Source organism: Pristiophorus japonicus, chromosome 5, assembly GCF_044704955.1.
Source record: "Pristiophorus japonicus isolate sPriJap1 chromosome 5, sPriJap1.hap1, whole genome shotgun sequence".
In the NCBI taxonomy this organism is placed as follows: domain Eukaryota; kingdom Metazoa; phylum Chordata; class Chondrichthyes; family Pristiophoridae; genus Pristiophorus; species Pristiophorus japonicus.
This window is the reverse complement of record NC_091981.1, coordinates 188,151,237-188,174,717: the sequence shown is the minus strand read 5'-3', so window position 1 is coordinate 188,174,717 and position 23,481 is coordinate 188,151,237. Positions and strand designations below refer to the sequence as shown.

The 23,481-nt window shown below is 42.9% G+C and overlaps 1 protein-coding gene across 8 annotated transcripts in view; it reads right to left on the bottom strand.

The window, feature by feature from the left end:
- LOC139264547 (tensin-3-like) overlaps window positions 1-23,481 on the bottom strand; it is a 548,053-nt gene that overhangs the window by 190,856 nt on the left and 333,716 nt on the right. For 7 of the 8 annotated variants that reach the window (XM_070881176.1, XM_070881175.1, XM_070881182.1 and 4 more), the window contains 2 exons: window positions 12,298-12,348; window positions 7,688-7,810 (listed from right to left, as the gene is read on the bottom strand). In XM_070881176.1, coding sequence (XP_070737277.1) covers window positions 7,688-7,810; window positions 12,298-12,348 — 174 coding nt within the window. The remainder of the gene's footprint in view (window positions 1-7,687; window positions 7,811-12,297; window positions 12,349-23,481) is intronic. The other variant, XM_070881177.1, reaches the window with a different exon arrangement.

Genomic DNA, 23,481 nt, shown 5'->3' with positions numbered 1-23,481 from the left:
GTTTTTCAAATTGAAATTGTTTTGTAAGTTTTGTAACTTTACAACTTATAAGCGATCTTAGGGTTTTTAAGTGATCTTATAGTGTAAATGCTCTCACATTTTGTAACTTATTTAATTTTGCACTTAAAAAGTGATCTTGAAGTTTAAGTGACCTTAAGAGTATAAGATTTTTCACATTGAAAGTGTTTTGTATCTTTACAAGTTTATAAGTGATCTTAAAGAGTCATATCAATATTTTATTACAGTGACGTTAACTTTTCAATAAAATATTTTTTCATTAAAACTGAATCATGTTCCATTAACACAACACAACATAGGAACAACTCCAAAGATTAAACATGTCCTTGCGCAACAGTTGTCGCAGAGCCCTCAGGCATCAGTAATTGAAGTGTTCACGGATGAGCTGCTGGCGCAGGGCTCGAACAATCGTTAAAGGAGCACGATGGATCGCCCTCCTCCGACCTCGTGCTCTGGCATCAGGCACTTGCATGCTTTCCTGATCGTCGTCATCATGCTCATCCTGCTCTTCCAAATTACTATCATCAGGCACTCGCCCCTCATGTGGGTCTTCTGGTTCCACTACCAGCTCCTGCTGCCTCATGATGGCTAAGTTATGCAGTATGCAGCACACAACAGTGAACTGACCGACAATCTTAGGAGAGTATTGCAAGTGGTCTCCGGAATGGTCCAGGCATCGGAAACGCTGTTTCAAGATGCCAATGGTCTTCTCTACGATGCTGCGCGTCGCAATGTGCGATATGTTGTATTGGTCAGCTTCCGTTCATGTCACGCGTAGGGGCGTCATGAGCCAGCTGGCGAGGCCGTACCCTTTGTCTCCCAGTAACCAGCTCTGCCCTTCTGGCTGCTGCTCAAACATGTCAGATACAACGCTGTCGCGTAGGATGAACGTATCATGAGTGCTGCCAGGGTATCTCGCATCGACTGACATGATGCGCTGCTTGTCGTCACACACGAGCTGCACATTAATGGAGTGAAAACCTTTTCTATTCTTGTACTGCTCGGAATCCTCCACAGGTGCTCGCAAGGCAATGTGGGTACAATCAATGTAGCCCTGTACATTTGGGAAGCCAGCAATCCTGGAGAAGCCCACATCCCTGTCATGCATTGCTTGGCCGGTCATTGGGAAGTTGAAGAAGCCATTCCTCTGCGCATACAGTGCAGCCATGACCTGGTAAACACAGGCATATATTGCACGCTGAGAGATGGCGCACACATCTCCAGTTGTGGCTTGAAACGATCCCGAAGCATAGAAGGCAAGTGCAGCTGTTACCTTCACTTCAGCAGACAAGGCAGTCGGCGTTCTGCTTCTGGGCTGCAAATCTGCTCTCAGCATATCACAGATCTCAACGACAACTTCTCTGCGGAAACGCAGCCTTTTGACACAATCAGCCTCGCTCATGTCCAGGTACGAGCGCCTGGCTCGATATTGCCGACATGGGTAAGGTCTCCTACCCATCAGCCTATGGGCTATGATGTTCCTGGTGCGGTGAGCTCTAATTTATTCTCTTCTATGCAGAGAATTGATGGAGAACCAATGCATAATCCGTGATAATGCAGCACCCATACTTGAAGTACAAATTAAACTTTTAAACTTGCTGGCTCTCCCTCCCGATGCTTTGTACACCTCCCCTGTCCCCTGGCCGAACGACCTGAATCTTCGCAGCTGGAAGGCTGCTGCTGCTTCAGACAGGTAGGAAAATTCTATGTATTTTTTATTTATCATTTATTATTCAGGATGGCTCTTTATTTGTAGAAGTGAAACTGTTAAATGCTTCTAAAATTCCATAACTTCCCTTCCCTCTCCTCATCTCTCGTTCCCTACGCCTAATTCCTAAAGTGTAGGCAAGGTTTTTCTGAGTGTACAAAAATCTACACTTAACTCCATTCTAAGTAATTTGGAGTAAGTTTTCGCTGCCTAAACTTGCAAAACAGGCGTAAGTGGTCGGACACGCCCCCCTTAGAAAAAAAAATCTGGTCTACAAAATAACTATTCTAACTCACGAGAACTGGAGCAAACTAAATGCCGAGAATTGCAATTTCTAAGATGCTGCATTCTAAACTGGTTGCTCCAAAAAATTAGAAGCAACTCGGGCTGAAATTTGAGCCCAGATCTCAACATCATATTCCCGCTTTTTCCCCATACCCCTTGATGTCTTTTGTTTCTAGAAATCTATCTATCTCCCTCTTAAATATATTCAGTGACTTGGCCTCCACAGCCTTCTGTGGTAGAGAATTCCACAGGTTCACCACCATCTGAGTGAAAAAGATTCTCCTCATCTCGGTCCTAAATTTCCTACCCCGTATCCTGAGACTGTGACCCCCTTGTTCTAGATTTCCCAGCCAGGGGAAACATCCTCCCCGCATCCAGCCTAGCCAACCCAGTCAGAATTTTATACGTTCCAATGAGATTCCCTTTCATTCTTCTAAACTCTAGTGAATACAGGCCTAGTCAACCCAATCTCTCCTCATACAACAGTCCTGTCATCCCAGGAATCAGTCTGGTAAACCTTCGCTGCACTTTCTCTATGCCAAGTATATCCTTTCTTAGGTAAGGTGACCAAAACTGCACACTCCAGGTGTTGTATTTGTATTTATTATCCCACAAAGCAAGATCAAAGCCACACTTTTCTTTAAGTTATGAGGCAGAAATTTAAATGAAACAAAAAAGCTTGCATTTGTACAATATTGTCTCCCTAAAGTTGTGGAGCAGCAGGGTTAGTATGAAGATGCAGGAAAAACAAAGTAGAAGTTTAAGAAAAAATGAAAGGAAGAAACGGTGAAACTTTGCAATAATTGTTTTTTTGCACAATTTCCACCTCCAGAGTATTATATGATAAAATATACATTTAATTCTCAAATCCAAAGTGAATATAAAATTGACAAGTTTGGGGCGAACAAAAAAATCCATAAGCGCAAAATGACTGAACTGACAATTTAATGTTCTAATAGACGTGCAGGAGCACTTGTAAATGGCTTCTCAAAAAGAACCAAGAAGCTACAGAAAGAAAATAAATAATTAACTTCGTGAAAAGAAAGTTTGAGGAGACCAACATTTCCAGAACTTACATTTTGAACTGAAAAGTCAGCAAAATGAAAAAGTAAGTTTTGAAATTTAGGATTTAATATCTGCTGATATTATCTGCGGAGCACCTCAAGTCTCATCGCCGAGAGTATGCAGGAATCAAGCGTAGGCAGCGGAAAGAGCGTGCAGCAAACCTGTCCCACCCTCCCTTACCCTTAACGACCCATCTGTGACAGGGACTGTGGTTCTCATATTGGACTGTTCAGCCATCTAAGGACTCATGTTTAGAGTGGAAGCAAGTCTTCCTCGATTCCAAGGGAATGCCTACGATGATGATGAATATCTTATGATAAAGCCTCATTTGGGCAAGTACAGTGAAGCCCACATACAAGAATACCATGACTTTTTATTGAATAGGTCATTCTACTCTGCTGAATATTCTTCAATTTCAGTAACTGCACAAACAAGATGCTGTGCCAAGTGTTCAGAGCCATGTACTGTGACCACATCACTGCAGTCACATTCTGTTCTGCAGCTGTGCTATCAAACACTGTCGGCTGCACAATAAAACTTCCAAAGCACTTTGACTCATTAAACAATAAGTAGCTATTTAAGAATGCACCAAGATTTTTTTGGAAAGTTTTATAGCACACCTACCGATTTGCAAATTGCGCAGCATTAGAAGGATATTGGAAATCTAGACTCTGTTCCCCAAAAGGCAATGGATACTGAATCAATTCACATTTTGAAGACTTGAGATTGATACATTTTTGTTAGGTATGGGTATGAAGGGATATGTATCAAAGGCAGGTAAATGGGGCACAAGTACAAATCACCCATGATCTAATGGAATGGCAGAACAGGTTTGAGGGCCTGAATAGCCTACTCTTGTTCCTACTCTTCTATTTCCGACCGAATTATTATTGTGGATCCAATGGTTAAAAATAATTGTCACTGCCAACTGGATTTTTCATATGAAACACTTGGCAGGAGACTAGTTTGTGACTGAACTAATGAGATATGATTCTCCCAATGTCCTGTTGCATAAAGGCAATTCACAATGTGGCGCTAAACCATACAGTCGGGAAGGTTTCAGACCCAATTTCTAGCTTTTGCTCAGTTATATGACAACTGAGGTGGCTACAAGATTGCTAGGGGTGAGGTGGGCGGATGGGTGGAAATAGGCTCGGGTTCTCACTAATGATCAACATTCAGTAACCCTAACTGGAAAGGGTGTACTTGTAGAGATTATGAGGAGAGGATCAAGCTTGACTGGGATGCCTGTTTTGTTGAATAATTTGTCAAAACATTCACTGTATGACTTAAGCAGGAAGAATACCCACTTGGGCAAGTGTGGCACTGAACCCGGGCATTAATTTCACCTTTAAAAGTGAAGGATATAAAATTGCCAAAAAAGGGGTTGGGGGGGGGGGGGTAACTGAGCAAACCTTTTGTTTTAAAAGTCCAGAGTCTTTTCTGATTAACCAGTCAGATATTTAGGGTCCAAGTTTCTGATGCTGCTGAAAACAGCGCACCGCCGTGATTTAAGTAACCTGTCTGGGAAAAAAAGTGCGCCGAAATCTTACCGGGGAATTCTCCGGTTGTCCTGGAGCGTGGCATGGCGCAGCAGAGTCTCCCTGGGGCAGAGCAAGCCGATCGCAGCCAGCGGGGGGGCGGGGCTAGGGATCAGCTTTCTTCTAAGTGCCGGCAGCGTTGCGCAGGCGCGTTGGAGCATGCGCGCATGCGCAATGGCTCAGCAGGGCGTTTTTCCTCCAATGTGTGTTTGGGTACCGGGGAGGGAAGGAGGAGCGTGGGAAAGGAGCAGCGTGGGAAAGGAGCAATGGGGAGGTGATCGGTGGGAGAGAAGCGTGGCAAGGGATGGAGGAGTGTGGCAAGGGATGGAGGAGAGTGGGAAGGGGGGCACTCGAAATGATTGAAGGGCCGGAGGAGAGCAGGGGTCGGTCCAGCCTCCCACCCCGCGTTCAGCCCCCAACCCCTTCCCCCCCGGCGTTCAGCCCACCCCCCGTCACCCCCCCCCCTCATTCAGTACCCCCCCCTCATTCAGTGCCCCCCCCCACGTTCAGCCCCACACCCCCACCCACACCCCCTCTGCATTCAGCCCCACCCCCTGCGTTCAGCCTCTCCACCCCCCACACACACACACCTCCCCATCCCCCCACACACACACACACCCCTACACACCACCCCCTCCCCACCTCTCTCTCACTGTCAGATACAAAGAGAGAAAGACACTGACAGAAACACCTTTCCTTCACATAAAGGTAGGACTTCTATTTTTTATTTTTTATTTATTGATTGCTTATTACTTTGGTCTTGGTGCTTTAGGTGCAGGGTTCCTTCTATTTTTTATTAATTAATTGTTTATTACTTTTTGTGCTTTGTTTTGTGCTTACTGCTTTAAATGTACTTTGCTTCTTTAATGTTGTTGTGAAGGTGTTTATGGAAAATTCTCTAACTTTCCTTCCCACCTCCCCGTTGTGATGTTGATGTGTCCTTTGTGTTTAATGCTTCCCACCCCTCGTCTCTGGCTGTGCCTGCATTAACTTAACTCTAGGTAAGGTTTTTCAGAACTTACAAAAGCGGACACTTACTCCATTCTAAGTTAGTTTGGAGTAAGTTTTCGCTGCCAAAACTTGAAAAATAGGCCTAAGTGGCTGGACACACCCCCCCTTTGAAAAAAATACCTGAACTAAAATGAACCTAAACTAACTCACTAGAACTGGAGCAAACTAAGTGCCGAGAATTGCGATTTCTAGGATACTCCAAACTAAACTAGTTGCTCCAAGAAAATTGGAGCAACTCCACCCGAAACTTGGGCCCATAGTCAATGAAAAAGAGCTGAGGGAACAGCAATGTATTTTGCAATATTTAGAAAGAAAGAGATGACACAACAAGCTACCGAAAAATTTGTAACTTTTTTTTTTGAAGTGTAAAAAGCAGGACACACACTGACTGTAGTTACATATTTTTAAAATTATTGGGAATGGCCAAGATATTATTCCACAGGAAACAAAATGCGATGATATTAGACCTTAATTCATGTATAAATCTTTTTTCTTTTAACAGAATGAATAACTAATGCAGAAAGTAACTGATGAACAAATGAGACAGTCATCTCTTAGCCATATTCTGACTGATGCAAATTTGAGCCCACACCAGTGGTCACAAGCGTCTCCTTTGGCACAAGTAGCCAAGGGGTGACCAAAGCGATCACTGCAGCACTGGTACCACAAATGTAGTATAACTGCAGCATCAATCTGTGCTGAGAAACAACCTTCCATGCCTTTTAAATATGGTAAAACTGCTATAAATAGAGCAAGAATAAACAAGAGCGAAACTGCAAGCAAAATGACAATGGTCTAAAACATTTTGTCACTCGTTCACTGGTTAACATTTTTTAAATTTCACATTTAGTAATATGACCCATTTTGGAAAACTGAAACGTGCTTTCACATACAATACTTTACATCCTGTATATATATATATATATATAATCCCCAAATGCACTTGGCTTGTAGGAGCCAAAAAAAGATAAACACAACTGATTTTTGAAGGTTTTGTCTCTCCTGACTAGTAATTCGTGCTGGGATACAGTTGTAATATTGCTGACAGCTCAGCAGTATTTTACCCTAAAGGTCATTCATGAGCCTCGACATTCGATTATTCCAAATTTAAAACTCCAAAAAGGTGTGCCTTCTGGCATATTAACTGGGGCAAGAACCTTGTCCACATTTGTTGCTCTTTGCCTGACGACACTGAAAGTCAGTCATGGTGACCCCCGCCCCTCCACTCCCTCTCTGCTGGCCCAGATGAGACCAGCTAACTCAGAACAGACTAGTGATCAAAAGAACCCTTCTGGAAAATAGTTTTAGTCAACAACACAAATTGCATTTATTCACGGAGCTGGAGGAGATCCTTCAATTTAAATTTGTACGAGGACTGAGTGATACATTAGGTGAAAGCAACTGTTCATTCATATCTGAGATGTGGGTTCAAGGACAGCAAAGACTGATGAATTAAACTTCCTCTCTCTCTCTGGCATCTGGACAGACCCAACAGGAAATAAGATTGTGTTAGCTCAAATTAGTTTTTGGAGCTATAGGTTCCCAGCACAATTCTACTCACAATTTGCCACTAATTGGCACTAAATTTACAATCTTATTCAAAGAGGTCACAAGAATGTCTGCGATGAGAATGGATGTGCTTTTCTGAGGTTATAATTGAGGCAATATTGTTAAAATCGTGTAAAGGAAACTTGATTCTGCATCCAACCATGCTGTACTTGATCTGGGAGTAGTTGATGTAAAACAGTGACAACAAAAAGTACAAAAAAAGTCAATTGCCCAGCACCAATATTCCTCAGCTGTCAGGTACGACTGCACTATTGAGTTTTTTTTCTATTTTTAAAACAGTCATGTTTATAATTTTTGAATTATATTGCAAATTCAAAATAAAATATCAGAAAATGATTTTTGTTGCATGTTAGAAAATGTCTATTTTGCAAGCAATGAAGGCCCTTCAGGTTCAAAGAACTGAATCAGACAAAAGACTAAATTCGACAAAAGTTCTACGTTAATCAAACAGACTAAAAAGAAAAGCGTTGTAAGTGTGGAATATGCTTACTCTGCAATGTATAACCACCACATGAAGTGGGTCACTGTTTAGCCATGTCTCCATTGATTTGCATATGGTGCACATCTTATCGAGAGGTGGCGCATGAAGGTCAGGCCAACCGACATCCATCACCTGAAATGAGAAGCACATTTTAGATTTTCCAAGGGCCAATGACAAACCTCTGGTACAACATTCATTATGATTATGTGCCTTATTTTAAAGCAAAACTTCATTTAAGCACCAAGAAGATTCTATGAGTTGAATCTCAAATTAGTAAAAAAAATGCATAACAAATGTGTTCTAAAACTGGTCCTCACAGAAGAACGGGCAATATTACATGTAATGTTTGCAGAGCATTAACACACTGAATAGCCTCGGCAACATATTGAATAATACAATTACCAGACTACATTTATTTTTATCTTAAACATTTTGCAACTAAAACCATTACTTTCAATGGAATCGCAGCTGTTTATTTTAGCCATTTTCGTTAGAAAAAAGTTATTTTAACTTAGACACATTTGTATGGACAAAGTTAAGTGAACCTTTTTCCACCTAAAATAGAAAAAATGACCATGAATTCCCAATGAAAGTAATGGAAATTCCAAAAACATGTGGTTTTAACCAACATGATCACCCATTGAAAATAACGGAAATTTCTGAAATTCTTAGAAGGAAAAGGGTAAAAGTCAATGGAACAAGGGGACTATTAAAGTTATGATGAAAGGTTGATGAAGTTGAGCTGTTACTTATAGGAAAGCAGGAAAAAAATTTGAAGTGACTTATAGAAGTCTTAAAGATAAAGGAAATTAATAAAGTTAATCGAGAAAAATTGTTTACAGGGATGAAGGGTTCAAAAATGACGAGACATCATTTACAAAACAGAAAGCTTGCAATAAATAGGGAATTCAAACACAAATAATTCACACTATAGTTAACAGACATATGGAATACGTTAGCATGAAAGACCATTCAAGCAAACAATATAAATGATAACAAGATGTGTTTTGGGAGAAAGAAAGGAACTGAGTGATATGTGAGGAAGCAGGAATGGGAAGTTTGAGGTCAATCAAAAGGCAAGAGGCTTGCTGGGAGTCAGAGGCCTTTGTTGTTCCTACATTTCTTGTATTCCGATGACAACATGACATGCATTCTCCTCTGTAAAGTTCTCATTTATAATTTTCCTCTTTTCTTCCACCAAGAATGGAAACAGTGAAATAACTTGAATGATGGGCAGTTCCATTTTGCCCATTAATGGCGACCCATGATCAATTACTACAGGAGAGACAAGTCCTTCAGAGAACATTATCTAATGATCTGTATGATTAGCCAAAACTCACAATTGCAGGGCTGCAGAGGTCAAAGGGCCGTTAAATGTGCATACCCGATTAAAGTAATACCTTGTGCATACCTAGCTGGCCACTTATGTAGCATGTTAGAAATAGGGACCAAACCTCCTCGACTGTGCCAACCAGGAGCTAATTAGCATGGAGCAGACGAGGTGTATGCTGCTATGCCAATATCTTCAGGTGTTCAAACTTCCACTAGGCCCTCATTATAATGCAGCGGGCACAGGGCCATAAAAAAAAGCAAGTCCGGGGACAAGATTTTGATCCAGACACCCTCTGATAGACCGCTGTTTTTAATTCCATGTTTGTGCGCTCGAAGCCGAGACTTGCATGTTGGTGACCTTCATGTTAATTTAAAGGCAATGTCCTCTCTCAGTTTCCCAAGCAACAATCCAGGTACCTCTACAGTTTGCTTTTAAAGGAAGCTGATAGAGGGTGGCACCATTATGCCAAGCAGTTGATAAAGGAGTGGGAACACAAGAATGGGCTTGAAGAATGCTGGCGCAGGAATAGGTGGGTGCTGGTTTGACTTTGGCTTATGTAGAGCAAAGGGCTTTTTTGTTATTTACCCCTTGTCTGCTTCCAATTAAGCCATATTGTAAAAGATTGTGGGGTGGGGGGGCTGGGGGGCGTTTAGGTACTGTACTGAACAGGTCTGCACTGCGAAATGTAAAGTATGCTAAGCATTCTGCAGTCCTGAAGCAGCAAAATTATTCGTTATTCAAATACCAGTTAAGACTGATGCTACCTGAACAGCTCACAAGTCAGTCATAGAAACATAGAAACATAGAAAATAGGTGCAGGAGTAGGCCATTCGGCCCTTCTAGCCTGCATCGCCATTCAATGAGTTCATGGCTGAACATGCAACTTCAGTACCCCATTCCTGCTTTCTCACCATACCCCTTGATTCCCCTAGTAGTAAGGACTTCATCTAACTCCTTTTTGAATATATTTAGTGAATTGGCCTCAACAACTTTCTGTGGTAGAGAATTCCACAGGTTCACCACTCTCTGGGTGAAGAAATTCCTCCTCATCTCGGTCCTAAATGGCTTCCCCCTTATCCTTAGACTGTGTCCCCTGGTTCTGGACTTCCCCAACATTGGGAACATTCTTCCTGCATCTAACCTGTCTAACCCCGTCAGAATTTTAAACGTTTCTATGAGGTCCCCTCTCATTCTTCTGAACTCCAGTGAATACAAGCCCAGTTGATCCAGTCTTTCTTGATAGGTCAGTCCCACTATCCCGGGAATCAGTTTGGTGAACCTTCGCTGCACTCCCTCAATAGCAAGAATGTCCTTCCTCAGGTTAGGAGAACAAAACTGTACACAATACTCCAGGTGTGGCCTCACCAAGGCCCTGTACAATTGTAGCAACACCTCCCTGCCCCTGTACTCAAATCCCCTCGCTATGAAGGCCAACATGCCATTTGCTTTCTTAACCGCCTGCTGTACCTGCATGCCAACCTTCAATGACTGATGTATCATGACACCCAGGTCTCTTTGCACCTCCCCTTTTCCTAATCTGTCACCATTCAGATAATAGTCTGTCTCTCTGTTTTTAACCACCAAAGTGGATAACCTCACATTTATCCACATTATACTTCATCTGCCATGCATTTGCCCACTCACCTAACCTATCCAAGTCGCTCTGCAGCCTCATAGCATCCTCCTCGCAGCTCACACTGCCACCCAACTTAGTGTCATCCGCAAATTTGGAGATACTACATTTAATCCCCTCGTCTAAATCATTAATGTACAGTGTAAACAGCTGGGGCCCCAGCACAGAACCTTGCGGTACCCCACTAGTCACTGCCTGCCATTCTGAAAAGTCCCCATTTACTCCTACTCTTTGCTTCCTGTCTGACAACCAGTTCTCAATCCATGTCAGCACACTACCCCCAATCCCATGTGCTTTAACTTTGCACATTAATCTCTTGTGTGGGACCTTGTCGAAAGCCTTCTGAAAGTCCAAATACACCACATCAACTGATTCTCCCTTGTCCACTCTACTGGAAACATCCTCAAAAAATTCCAGAAGATTTGTCAAGCATGATTTCCCTTTCACAAATCCATGCTGACTTGGACCTATCATATTACCTCTTTCCAAATGCACTGCTATGACATCCTTAATAATTGATTCCATCATTTTACCCACTACCGATGTCAGGCTGACCCGTCTATAATTCCCTGTTTTCTCTCTCCCTCCTTTTTTAAAAAGTGGGGTTACATTGGCTACCCTCCACTCCATAGGAACTGATCCAGAGTCAATGGAATGTTGGAAAATGACTGTCAATGCATCCACTATTTCCAAGGCCACCTCCTTAAGTACTCTGGGATGCAGTCCATCATGACAGGTTTTTACGAGGGCACCTAACCCCTGAATTGCACCCAGCACTATTACAAGAAATCTGGGTTCAAAGTTGCTTGACATCCATTTGCATTTAATTTAAAGTGGTGCCCCCTCCTCAGGCATAGTCAATTGCAGACACCAAAAATTCCACAGCAAAGTTGCAGTTCTGTCCAGGAGCAAAGGATTAGCATCGGTTTTTCCTTTGCATTGCCCCCATTTTACTGGCACTATTTTGGAGCAGAGAAGAGAAAAATCAGCCCAAAGAAGTTTCAACATCTAAATCATTACAATTTAAATAAACAACTGAGTAGTCATTATTGCCCAATAAAGTGGCAAGATCGTTGGGCAAAAACATCATTTAATCAATTATGAAGAAGCTTTAATTAAATATTTAACGTTGGGAAAAAAAAGTTTCTCTCCTGATGACATTTTCTTGCATATTACCATAGTGTTATGGTTCTCCACATTCTACCTCAACATGCACTCTTCCTGCATTCTTAATAAGTGATCTTAATTCAGTAAGAAATGTCTCACTGATTACTTTAATTTTGCTTCCATGAAAATAGGAAAGCCCCAAGGCTTCACAGAAACCATCACGACCAGTGGGAGTGTCTGTGTCTTTTATTTTTGAAGATCTGATTTCCAAACTGTCTTTTCAGCCTCAAAGTGCAAAACTGCCCAAGTGGTGAGAAAAGGTATAAATAGAAAAATAAGTAGATATAATACAGGCATAGTTCAATCAAAAGCATAGCGGGACAGAAGAAAAGAAAAGTAATTCTACATATTCATTAGTAAAATGCATTACAAGCATCAGCCAGTCAGTCACATGACGTGCCACAGGATTGAAATTAAGGTTTTGGTTGTTTTAACCAGAGGTCAGAAATAGGAAAACCATGTTAGTTCCAAAATAAAACGTTGTACCTTGGAGTTAAGCTTGGAGAGGTCATACCTCCTTTCAGAAAGGTTAAATACCTGTAGAAAGCAAATTGACTCAATAAACCAAGGGAAGTGATAATATTTTACTATCACTTGTTAACCTTACAATGTGTCCAAAAGTTCAAATGTGAAGAGTATTGAACAATGTGGTGATTTGGTAGAAAGCTCAAAAAGAATTTCCATCAGTTATCATCCATTAGTGCCCTATTGTACTCTTCAAACCATTATCCTAGCGCCCCTTACATCAGAACTTCCTAAATATAAGGAAGCTGATGTAACTCCCAAGATTATTCCCAAGCTTGAAAGTTCTGACTTAATCCACAATTTTCAGTATAATTTTTACGATAGACATTCTACTGGTGAACACTTTGATAAATCATCTGCCATTGTTTTAGAATTTTCCAAACCCTTTGGCAAAATCTGACAACGTTCTTCTAAGTTGGGGGGGCGGGGGGAGGAGCAGAGATTAAGAGAGACTCTCTGGTCAGTGGTTAGATAAAACATCCACGTGCCTAGATTTGTCAATTCTCAAAAGCATGTTACATTTTGAAGCTAACCTCTCCACCGTTGTTGACCGTTAGAAAAGGTCAGTATCAAGTCCAAGTTTTTGGAACAGGCTGAGACTTTCAAGTAAAAAAAAATGAACAAATATATGAAGAGACACAAAAGACAATCTAATTGATAAATTTAATGTCGTGAAATATGTAATTTAGCAAAAAATTAAATTAGGGTTAAACCCTTATATTGGGCATTAGAAACTTCAGTTACTGAAAAATGGTGTGCTGATATACTGTCAGTATAAAACAGCGGCTATTGTGTGTCACACAGCGTGGCACCTTTGAAAGGTGTAACAGGTATTGCAGATACTTGTGAGTTTTCAATAAAACAATTGCTACACTTACCAAATGGTGGAGAACATTGATTGATTATGGTTTGCTGAAGCTGGTCTGTTTTATACATACTGGAACGATTGTTGATTTTCAAGGACTTTAGTCATTCATAGTTGCCACATTCCTTGAATTGAAGAGTCTGGACAAGCCAGCAAAACAAATATTCTACCAAACACGGTATAATTTGATTTAGATTGTGGCTAAAAAGAGCAAGACTTATTTTTTGACAGCTGCATTCAATTAGTTCCCTTTTAGAAAATTCTGTCTCAAAACAGGAAGCCAATTATAGAACAAATAAGCTACACATGATTTTTTTTGACAAACACTAGGCGTACTGTATTAAGCACGTCACGTGGTTTTAGCACTTCGCAATTTGCTAAAGAAAAGTAAATCAGTTACTCTGTTATCAGCATCCACTTAAACTATGAACTTATTCAATGTTCTTCCTGAAACTTTGAAAAAAATCTTTGAATATTTTAAAAATCTTAATCGTACATGATGCAAATGAACCAATCCAATATAAAATATATATATGTGTGCAATAATGAAACAGCAACTTGTGATTACTGTAAAATGATGTGTGCATATAATGAAGATATAGAGGGCTTGAATATGTTAGCCAGAAAGTAGCCTATTATAATAACTCCTGCTGTTGTAATCACAGAAATTTACAGCATGGAAGGCGGCCATTTTGGTCAATCGTGTCCACGCGGCCGACAAAGAGGTATCCAGCCTAATCCCACTTTCCAGCTCTTGGTCCATAATCTTGTAGGTTACGGCACTTCAAGTGCACGTCCAAGTACTTTTTAAATGTGGTGAGGGTTTCTGCCTCTACCACCTTTTCAGGCAGTGAGTTCCAAACCCCCACAACCCTCTGGATGAAGAAAATTCCCCACAAATCCCCTCTAAAGCTCCGAACAATTACTTTAAATCTATGCGCCCTGGTCGTTGATCCCTCTGCTAACAGAAATAGGTCCTTCCTATCCACACTATCCAGGCCCCTCATAATTCGATACAGCTCAGTAAGAACATAAGAAAATAAGAAATAGGAACAGGAGCAGGCCATACGACCCTCGAGCCTGCTCCATCATTCAATAAGATCATGGCTGATCTGATCATGGACTCAGCTCCACTTCCCTGCCCGCTCCCCATAACCCCTTATCGTTTGAGACATTGAATAAATTTAAGACAGAAATAGACAATGTCCCAGCTGCAGTTAGAATCAGGGGAAGTCATAACGGGGAACAAAGAAATGGCGGACCAATTGAACAAGTACTTTGGTTCGGTATTCACTAAGGAGGACACAAACAACCTTCCGGATATAAAAGGGATCGGAGGGTCTAGTAAGGAGGAGAAACTGAGGGAAATCCTTCTTAGTCGGGAAATTGTGTTGGGGAAATTGATGGGATTGAAGGCCGATAAATCCCATGGGCCTGATGGACTGCATCCCAGAGTACTTAAGGAGGTGGCCTTGGAAATAGCGGATGCATTGACAGTCATTCTCCAACATTCCATTGACTCTGGATCAGTTCCTATGGAGTGGAGGGTAGCCAATGTAACCGCACTTTTTAAAAAAAGGAGGGAGAAAGATAACAGGGAATTATAGACCAGTCAGCCTGACATCGGTAGTGGGTAAAATGATGGAATCAATTATTAAGGATGTCATAGCAGTGCATTTGGAAAGAGGTGACATGACAGGTCCAAGTCAGCATGGATTTGTGAAAGGGAAATTATGCTTGACAAATCTTCTGGAATTTTTTGAGGATGTTTCCAGTAGAGTGGACAAGGGAGAACAGTTGATGCAGTATATTTGGACTTTCAGAAGGCTTTCGACAAGGTCCCACACGAGAGATTAATGTGCAAAGTTAAAGCACATGGGATTGGGGGTAGTGTGCTGACATGGATTGAGAACTGGTTGTCAGACAGGAAGCAAAGAGTAGGAGTAAATGGGGACTTTTCAGAATGGCAGGCAGTGACTAGTGGGGTACCGCAAGGTTCTGTGCTGGGGCCCCAGCTGTTTACACTGTACATTAATGATTTAGACGAAGGGATTAAATGTATCTCCAAATTTGCGGATGACACTAAGTTGAGTGGCAGTGTGAGCTGCGAGGAGGATGCTATGAGGCTGCAGAGCGACTTGGATAGGTTAGGTGAGTGGGCAAATGCATGGCAGATGAAGGATAAATGTGAGGTTATCCACTTTGGTGGTAAAAACAGAGAGACAGACTATTATCTGAATGGTGACAGATTAGGAAAAGGGGAGGTACAAAGAGACCTGGGTGTCATGGTACATCAGTCATTGAAGGTTGGCATGCAGGTACAGCAGGCAGTTAAGAAAGCAAATGGCATGTTGGCCTTCATAGCGAGGGGATTGGAGTACAGGGGCAGGGAGGTGTTGCTACAGTTGTACAGGGCCTTGGTGAGGCCACACCTGGAGTATTGTGTACAGTTTTGGTCTCCTAACTTGAGGAAGGACATTCTTGCTATTGAGGGAGTGCAGCGAAGGTTCACCAGACTGATTCCCGGGATGGCGGGACTGACCTATCAAGAAAGACTGGATCAACTGGGCTTGTATTCACTGGAGTTCAGAAGAATGAGAGGAGACCTCATAGAAACGTTTAAAATTCTGACGGGGTTAGACAGGTTAGAAGCAGGAAGAATGTTCCCAATGTTGGGGAAGTCCAGAACCAGGGGTCACAGTCTAAGGATAAGGGATAAGCCATTTAGGACCGAGATGAGGAGGAACTTCTTCACCCAGAGAGTGGTGAACCTGTGGAATTCTCTACCACAGAAAGTTGTTGAGGCCAATTCACTAAATATATTCAAAAAGGAGTTAGATGAAGTCCTTACTACTCGGGGGATCAAGGGGTATGGCGAGAAAGCAGGAATGGGGTACTGAAGTTGCATGTTCAGCCATGAACTCATTGAATGGCGGTGCAGGCTAGAAGGGCCGAATGGCCTACTCCTGCACCTATTTTCTATGTTTCTGTGTTTCCACAGCTCTCTGAGGCAGCGAATTCCACAAATTCATAACACTCAGAAGAAATTTCTCCTCATCTCACTTTTCAATGGGCCGCCCCTTATTCTAAGATCATGCCCTCTAGTTCTAGGCTCCCCCATTAGTGGAAACATCCTCTCTGCATCCACCTTGTTAAGCCCCCTCATAATCTTATACACCGATAAGATCACCTCTCATTCTTCTGAATTCCAATGAGTAGAGGCTCAACCTACTCATAAGTCAACCCCCTCAACCCTGGAATCAACCTTGTGAACCTTCTCTGAACTGATCAAAAGCAAGTATATCCTTTCATAAATATGGAAACCAAAATTGCACGCAGTATTCCAGGTGTGGCCTCACCAATACCCTGTATAGCTGTAGCAAGACTTCCCTGCTTTTATACTCCATCCCTTTTGCAATAAAGGCCAAGATTTCATTGGCCTTCCTGATCACTTGCTGTACCTGCATACTATCCTTTTGTGTTTCATGCAGAAGTACCCCCAGGTCCCTCTGTACTGCAGCATTTTGCAATCTCTCTCCATTTAAATAATAACTTGCTCTTTGATTTTTTTTTGCCAAAGTGCATGACCTCACACTTTGCAACATTATACTCCATCTGCCAAATTTTTGCTCACTCACTTAGCCTGTCTATGTCCTTTTGCAGATTTTTTGTGTCCTCCTCACACATTGCTTTTCTTCCCATCTTTATATGGTCAGCAAACTTGGCTAAGTTACACTCAGTCCCTTCTTCCAAGTCGATAACATTGATTGTAAATAGTTGGGGCCCCAGCACTGATCCCTGCGGCACCCCACTAGTTACCGATTGTCAACCAGAGAATGAACCATTTATCCCGACTCTTTGTTCTCTGTTCGTTAGCCAATCCTCTATCCATGATAATATATTATCCCCAACCCCGTGAACTTTTATCTTGTGCAGTAACCTTATATGTGGCACCTTGTCAAATGCCTTCTGGAAGTCCAAGCACACCACACATCCACTGGTTCCACTTTATCCACTCTGTTCATCACATCCTCAAATTTGTCAAACATGACTTGCCCTTCATAAATCCATGCTGACTCTGCCTGACCGAATTTTGCTTTTCCAAATGTCCTGCGACTGCTTCTTTAATAATGGACTCCAACATTTTCCCAACCACAGTTGTTAGGCTAACTGGTCTATAGTTTCCTGCTTTTTATCTGCCTCTTTTTTTAAATAGGGGCGTTACATTTCCAGTTTTCCAATCTGCTGGGACTTCCTCAGAATCCAGGGAATTTTAGTAAATTACAACCAATGCATCCACAATCCCTGCCGCTACTTCTCTTAAGACCCCAGGATGCAAACCATCAAGTCCAGGGGATTTATCTGCCTTTAGTCCCATTATCTTACTGAGTACCACCTCCTTAGTGATTGCGATTGTGGTAAGTTCCTCCCCCCTTGACTATCCACTGTTGGAATATTGTTAGTGTCCTCTACCGTAAAGACTGATACAAAATATCAGGTCTTCGCTTAGACTCCTCTGTTCCAAAGAAAACAAACCCAGCCTATCCAATCTTTCCTCATAGCGAAAAATCTCCAGTCCAGGCAACATCCTCGTAAATCTCCTTTGTACCCTCTCTCGTGCAATCACATCTTCTCTGTCGTGTGGTGACCAGAACTACACACAGTAAGCTGGATGTGGCCTAACTAGTATTTTATGCAGTTCAAGCATAACCTCCCTGCTCTTGTATTCTATGCCTTGGCTAATAAAGGCAAGTATTCCGTCTACCTTCTTAACCATCTTATCTATCTGGTCTACTACCTTCAGGAATCTGTCGACATGCACTCTGTTATGTAATGATGTGTGTATCGTCCCAGTACCTTAAATGTAATGTAAGTACTATGCCACACCACAGAGGGCGCTGCGGTGGGAAACCCTGGTAGCACCTGTAACAAGGACTATATAAGGCTGACCACCACACCTGGGAGACACTCTGAAGCTAACAATAAAGGACGAAGGTCACAGCAGTTAAACTTACACCAGACCGTGTGGAGTCAGTGATTTGTGTGCTACATACACCACATTGGCAACGAGGAAGCGGACGAACTCCACGCAACCATGACTACTCTGGGCTCGCTAAAGGATTTTACCGTGGGCAATGATTGGGAGGCCTTTACGGAAAGGCTCGAGTACTACTTCACAGCAAACGACCTGACGGAGGACACGGACGCACTGAGAGATAAACGTAAGGCGATATTGCTCTCCAGTTGTGGAGATGAGGTTTACTGTCTCGTCAGGGATTTGCTGGCACCTGGGAGCGCCAGGGACAAGTCATATGAGGAGCTGACTGAACTCATTCGTGACCAGTTGAAACCGAAGGAGAGCATCGTCACGGCCAGATACAAATTTTACCGTCACTGCAGACCCGACGGCCAGGATATCACCAAATATGCTGCGGACCTCAGGAGACTCGCGGCGCCGTGTGATTTTGGGGCACACCTTGACGAGGCTTTGCGGGACGTTTTCATTATGGGGATTGGCCACGAGGGCCTCCTTCACAAGCTGCTAGCCACGGAACCCACAGTCACTCTGACAAAGGCCATCGCCATCAGCCGGGCACATATGACCTCGACTTGCAGCACCAAGCAAATGATCCACACAGTCTCGAACCCGGCAGGCACTGTCCACAGGATAGCGCCCACCACGGACAAAACTGCAGAACATAGCTCTGCCTGGGGCAGAGAGCACGGACCTCGGGATCCTGGAGCTCAGAGTCCGCCGAGGGGGGCCAATCAAGCAGCACCATGCTGGCGTTGTGGAGGAAGCCATGGGGTTCACCGGTGCAGGTTTGCGGAGTACACGTGCAATACCTGCCACGTTAAAGGCCACCTTCAGCATATGTGCAAAAGAAATCAGACTCACCGTGTGGCTGAGGAGATGGGGGATGATCCACTGTTCAGCGAGGAGCAGGTAGAAGAAGATGAGGTGTTGGGACTGTATACATGTACCGATGATTCGCCCCCAGTGATAAGTGAAGTAAAAATCAACGGTGAGTATGGAAGTGGACACGGGCTCGGGTCCGTCGTTGATGAGTCGGAGAACTTTTGATAAACTGTGGATTAACCCAGCCACACGACCCAATCTGGTCCCGGTCACGGTGAAGCTGCGTACCTACACCAGGGAACTAATACCTGTTCTCGGCAGAGCGATGGTGCAGGTATCCCACCGGGACGAGACGCACGCTTTACCTTTGTGGGTCGTTGCAGGCGATGGGCCGACGCTCCTCGGCCGGAGGTGGATGGGGAAGGTCCGTGGGAGCTGGGAAGACTTCACCACGCCACAGGCTGCTGCTCCCCGGGGTGCTGCCGTGCCCCGGGTCCTCAGAGAGCTGCAGCCTCAATCCACCCACAGGCAAGTCCCAGGCCCGGACCTCACAGAGATCCTGCAGCCTCATCCCCCACAGGCAAGTCCCAGTCCCGGATCTCACACAGAGACCCTGCAGCCTCAGTCCCCACAGGCAAGCAGCCCTGCACAGAGGGGCCTAGTGGGGGAGCCGGCGGGGCACTGCGGGATCCAGGATCCGGCGGTTCGGAAGGGCCCCGCAGAGGAAGAGGCAGTTGGGCGGGCCCCGCCGAGGAGCTGGTAGCGTCGGGCGGCCATGGCAGCCGCAGGGGAGGCCGCTACGGAGGCCGCGGCAAGTGCGGCCGCTGGAGAGGCGGCAAGTCAGGTGGCAGCGGAGGGGAGCAGAGGCTGCGACGGCGGAGGGCATTCGGAGCGGCGGAGAAGAAGATGGCGGCGGCATCGTGTCGGAGCTGCAGAGCATCAAAGATGGCGGCGCCCAAGAAGAAGCCTCGTGGAATCCTCCTGCATCAAAGATGGCGCCTTAAAGAGGAAATGCACCTGGGAGTCTTAAAAGGGCCTTACAAAGAGGTGGTCCCCACAAAGGACTTCTGTTTGGCAGAGCGAGTCTAAAATGAGCTATGTTAATGTGAGTTAGTGAATTTATAATAAGAATGACCTTTTTTATGCTGAATGGCCACTGTATTTGTGTAAAATAATGGATGAAGTATAATTAATGATAACGGCTAACAAGGAAATCAAGGTTCCGCTACCAGTCAATAACCAGTTAATATGTACCATACTAATGCACTGTCTATGCCCACCTGCCTTCCGTTGGACAAGTGTGATGTTATGTAATGATGTGTGTATCGTTGTCCTGCGTCCGGAGGGGGGGGGGAAGGTGATGTTATGTAATGATGTGTGTATCGTCCCAGTACCTTAAATGTAATGCAAGTACTATGCCACACCACAGAGGGCACTGCGGTGGGAAACCCTGGTAGCACCTGTAACAAGGACTATATAAGGCTGACCACCACACCTGGGAGGCACTCTGGAGCTGAACAATAAAGGACGAAGGTCACAGCAGTTAGATTTACACCAGACCGTGTGGAGTCAGTGATTTGTGTGCTACATACACCACACACTCCAAGGTCCCTTTGTTCCTGAAGACACTTCTTAGTGTCCGACATTTAATGTGTATTCTCTTGCCTTGTTAGCCCTCCCCAAATGCATTACCTCACACTTCTCAGGATTGAATTCCATTTGCCGCTGTTCTGCCCACCTGACCAGTTCATTGATGTCTTCCGACAGTCTACAGCTTTCTTCTTCATTACCAACCACACAGCCAATTTTTGTATCATCTGCAAACTTCTTAATCATACCCCCTGCATTCAAGTCTAAATCATTGATATATACCACAAAAAGCAAGGAACCTAGTACTGAGCCCTGCGGAATTCCACTAGAAACAGCCTTCGAGTCACAAAAACACCCATCAATCATTATCCTTTGCTTCCTGCGTCAGCCAATTTTGGATCCAACTTGCCACTTTGCCTTGGATCCCATGAACTTTTACTTTCATTAACAGTGGGATCTTATCAAAAGCCTTGCTAAAATCCATATACACTACATCAAATGCACTACCCTCATCGATCCTCCTGGTTACCTTTTCAAAATATTATGAAGGATTTAAAATATTGAATGAAATTACTAAGATTACCAGAGATTATCCTTGATATGAGTAGACATGGAGGGTGTCAAGAGCTTAAACTGAAATTGTGACCGTTCAGTCTATAGTTGCATAACCCAAAACTGTTTAATGGATCTTCTTAAAACTTTAGTATCAGCAGGCATACTGTCCTGTCATAAGATTGCAGCAATTCTTCTTATAGGAACTCAGGAATTCAGCCTTCTTATAGGAACATCATGTTATACACAAAAATTTGGTATAGATTTTACCACTAACCAACTAAATTTTAAATACACATCAGAAGCAGATTATACACATTACTCACCATTTAATGACATCAATTAGAACCTGACTACTTATCACAGACCCTAAAATGGAACATTTATTGTAAATTCAATCAAATTCTTTTTTCTGAGCTCGTCTGATGACCTAATGGGTAATGGCACCATCTGGTGTGCCACTAATCATACCGATAAGAATGTCTCAGATTCAATTTCGAACCTGTGCTGAGTTAGTTGTTCTCAGTTCGGGCAAGATTTGGGGCATTACATTTAGCTTGAGTAGACCTGCACTAGGGAGAGGACAAAAATCAGCCAGGCTATCTGGTGACTCCAGCTTGAAAGTGCTTATGTGTGGATATTGCTTGAAGACAGGAACAAGCTTACTGTGATGCCTTTCATGGGTGAATGGTCTACCTACACGCATTTTCTAGGCATACACATGCAGAATAGTCCCTTGTCCAATTCACGAACAGGTTGAAAGCTTTGTCAGAATCTTAATCCAACAGGGGGCATCATCTTCTGGGAACGGAGAGAAAAAGGGGACGACTAGAGATAACTTTTCAATGGAAAATCTTAAATGGGGACAATAATAGTGAAATAAGAAATGATATCTGTATCCAGAGGTAAGTTTTCCTAAGCATGAAAAGTTATCTGTTCAATTCTGGGTAGATTGTGGATTCTTAAAGGAACACTGTACTTAGCGATGCCATTTAGTCATTTATAACATTCAACCTTGTGTTCCCAAATGTGATTTTGTAAAAACAATACTAGTTCGTACAAGGAAATATCAGGACTAGAAAATACTATTTTAGTCCGCCCAGCTGGTCCCAGTGTGGATCATGTTTACAGGAGGTACTGCCATTTTGTTTCTGGTGTAATTTAATGAAGTTTGTCGAAATCACCACGGGATGGAATGCTAATTGATTACTATGCTTTGGGGCAATGGGGAAGTGATTACAAGACTCTGGAATGTTACCTGATAGCTATTTGCAGGGTGTGATTTGAAAGAGACATGGTAGCATCCATTATATAACTCTGTTATAACGTTTTTTAAAAATTATAAAACACAAAATTGTTGAAACAGGTAGTCTAGTGCAATGCTTTATATTCTGCAACTTTTTAAATAAGATCAGAACAAAAATGAAGGACAAGCAAAGCCATTTGGCCCATTTAGGCCCACCCCACAAGTATCCTAAGCCTCCCAAGTTTGCATACAGTTGAAATTCAAATGTCATTACTATTTTTATCACTAAAGCCGCCCCCCCCCCACCCCCTGTTTAATATATGCTCAAACCAAACCATTAATTAAGTGCAGCAAATAAACCACACTTTCCTGTTCAGCACAATGTCGTTGCTTCATTCCACACGTCTGACTGCACCTTGGAAGAATGATCTGAATTTTGCAGCTATTTAAGAATTTAATTTTCTCACACTCAAATAAAACCCACTTTTCTGATCTGGTGTAAACTGTGCTGAGCACCATGATCCAAATATTGATGTTTGTTTTTAATAAGAGGGAGAGTCCTCAAATATACATGGGGAATGTTACAAAGTGATTGATGCTTGAAACAAGTATCAGAATATATACTGATGTTAAAATTATACATTCTGTTGCTGGAGAAATGTATTCTGCTTTCTCCATATAAAAGTGTTTTTCAAGCCTTTTTGTACTTTAAAAAAAACTGATCTTTTATAATTCCTCTGCTTATCACAGTTGTACGAAGGTAAGTGAATAGGTTAGTCTAATCATTATTACTGGTTTTGTACGCTGTAATAACTCAATACATGACAAGATTCATGGCATTCACGTCACAAAGCAATAGCAATTATTCTGAGAGCCAAAGGAATTGTTCCACAAATAGTACTGCACCAAGAGCTGATATGGTGGTGGATTCAATCCATGATTCTCCACATGGAAGAGTTCTTAATCTTGGTCATGTCCATCAGTGAAAAACATAAGTCAGAGACCTTGTGCTTCTCCATAATAAGGAAGGGA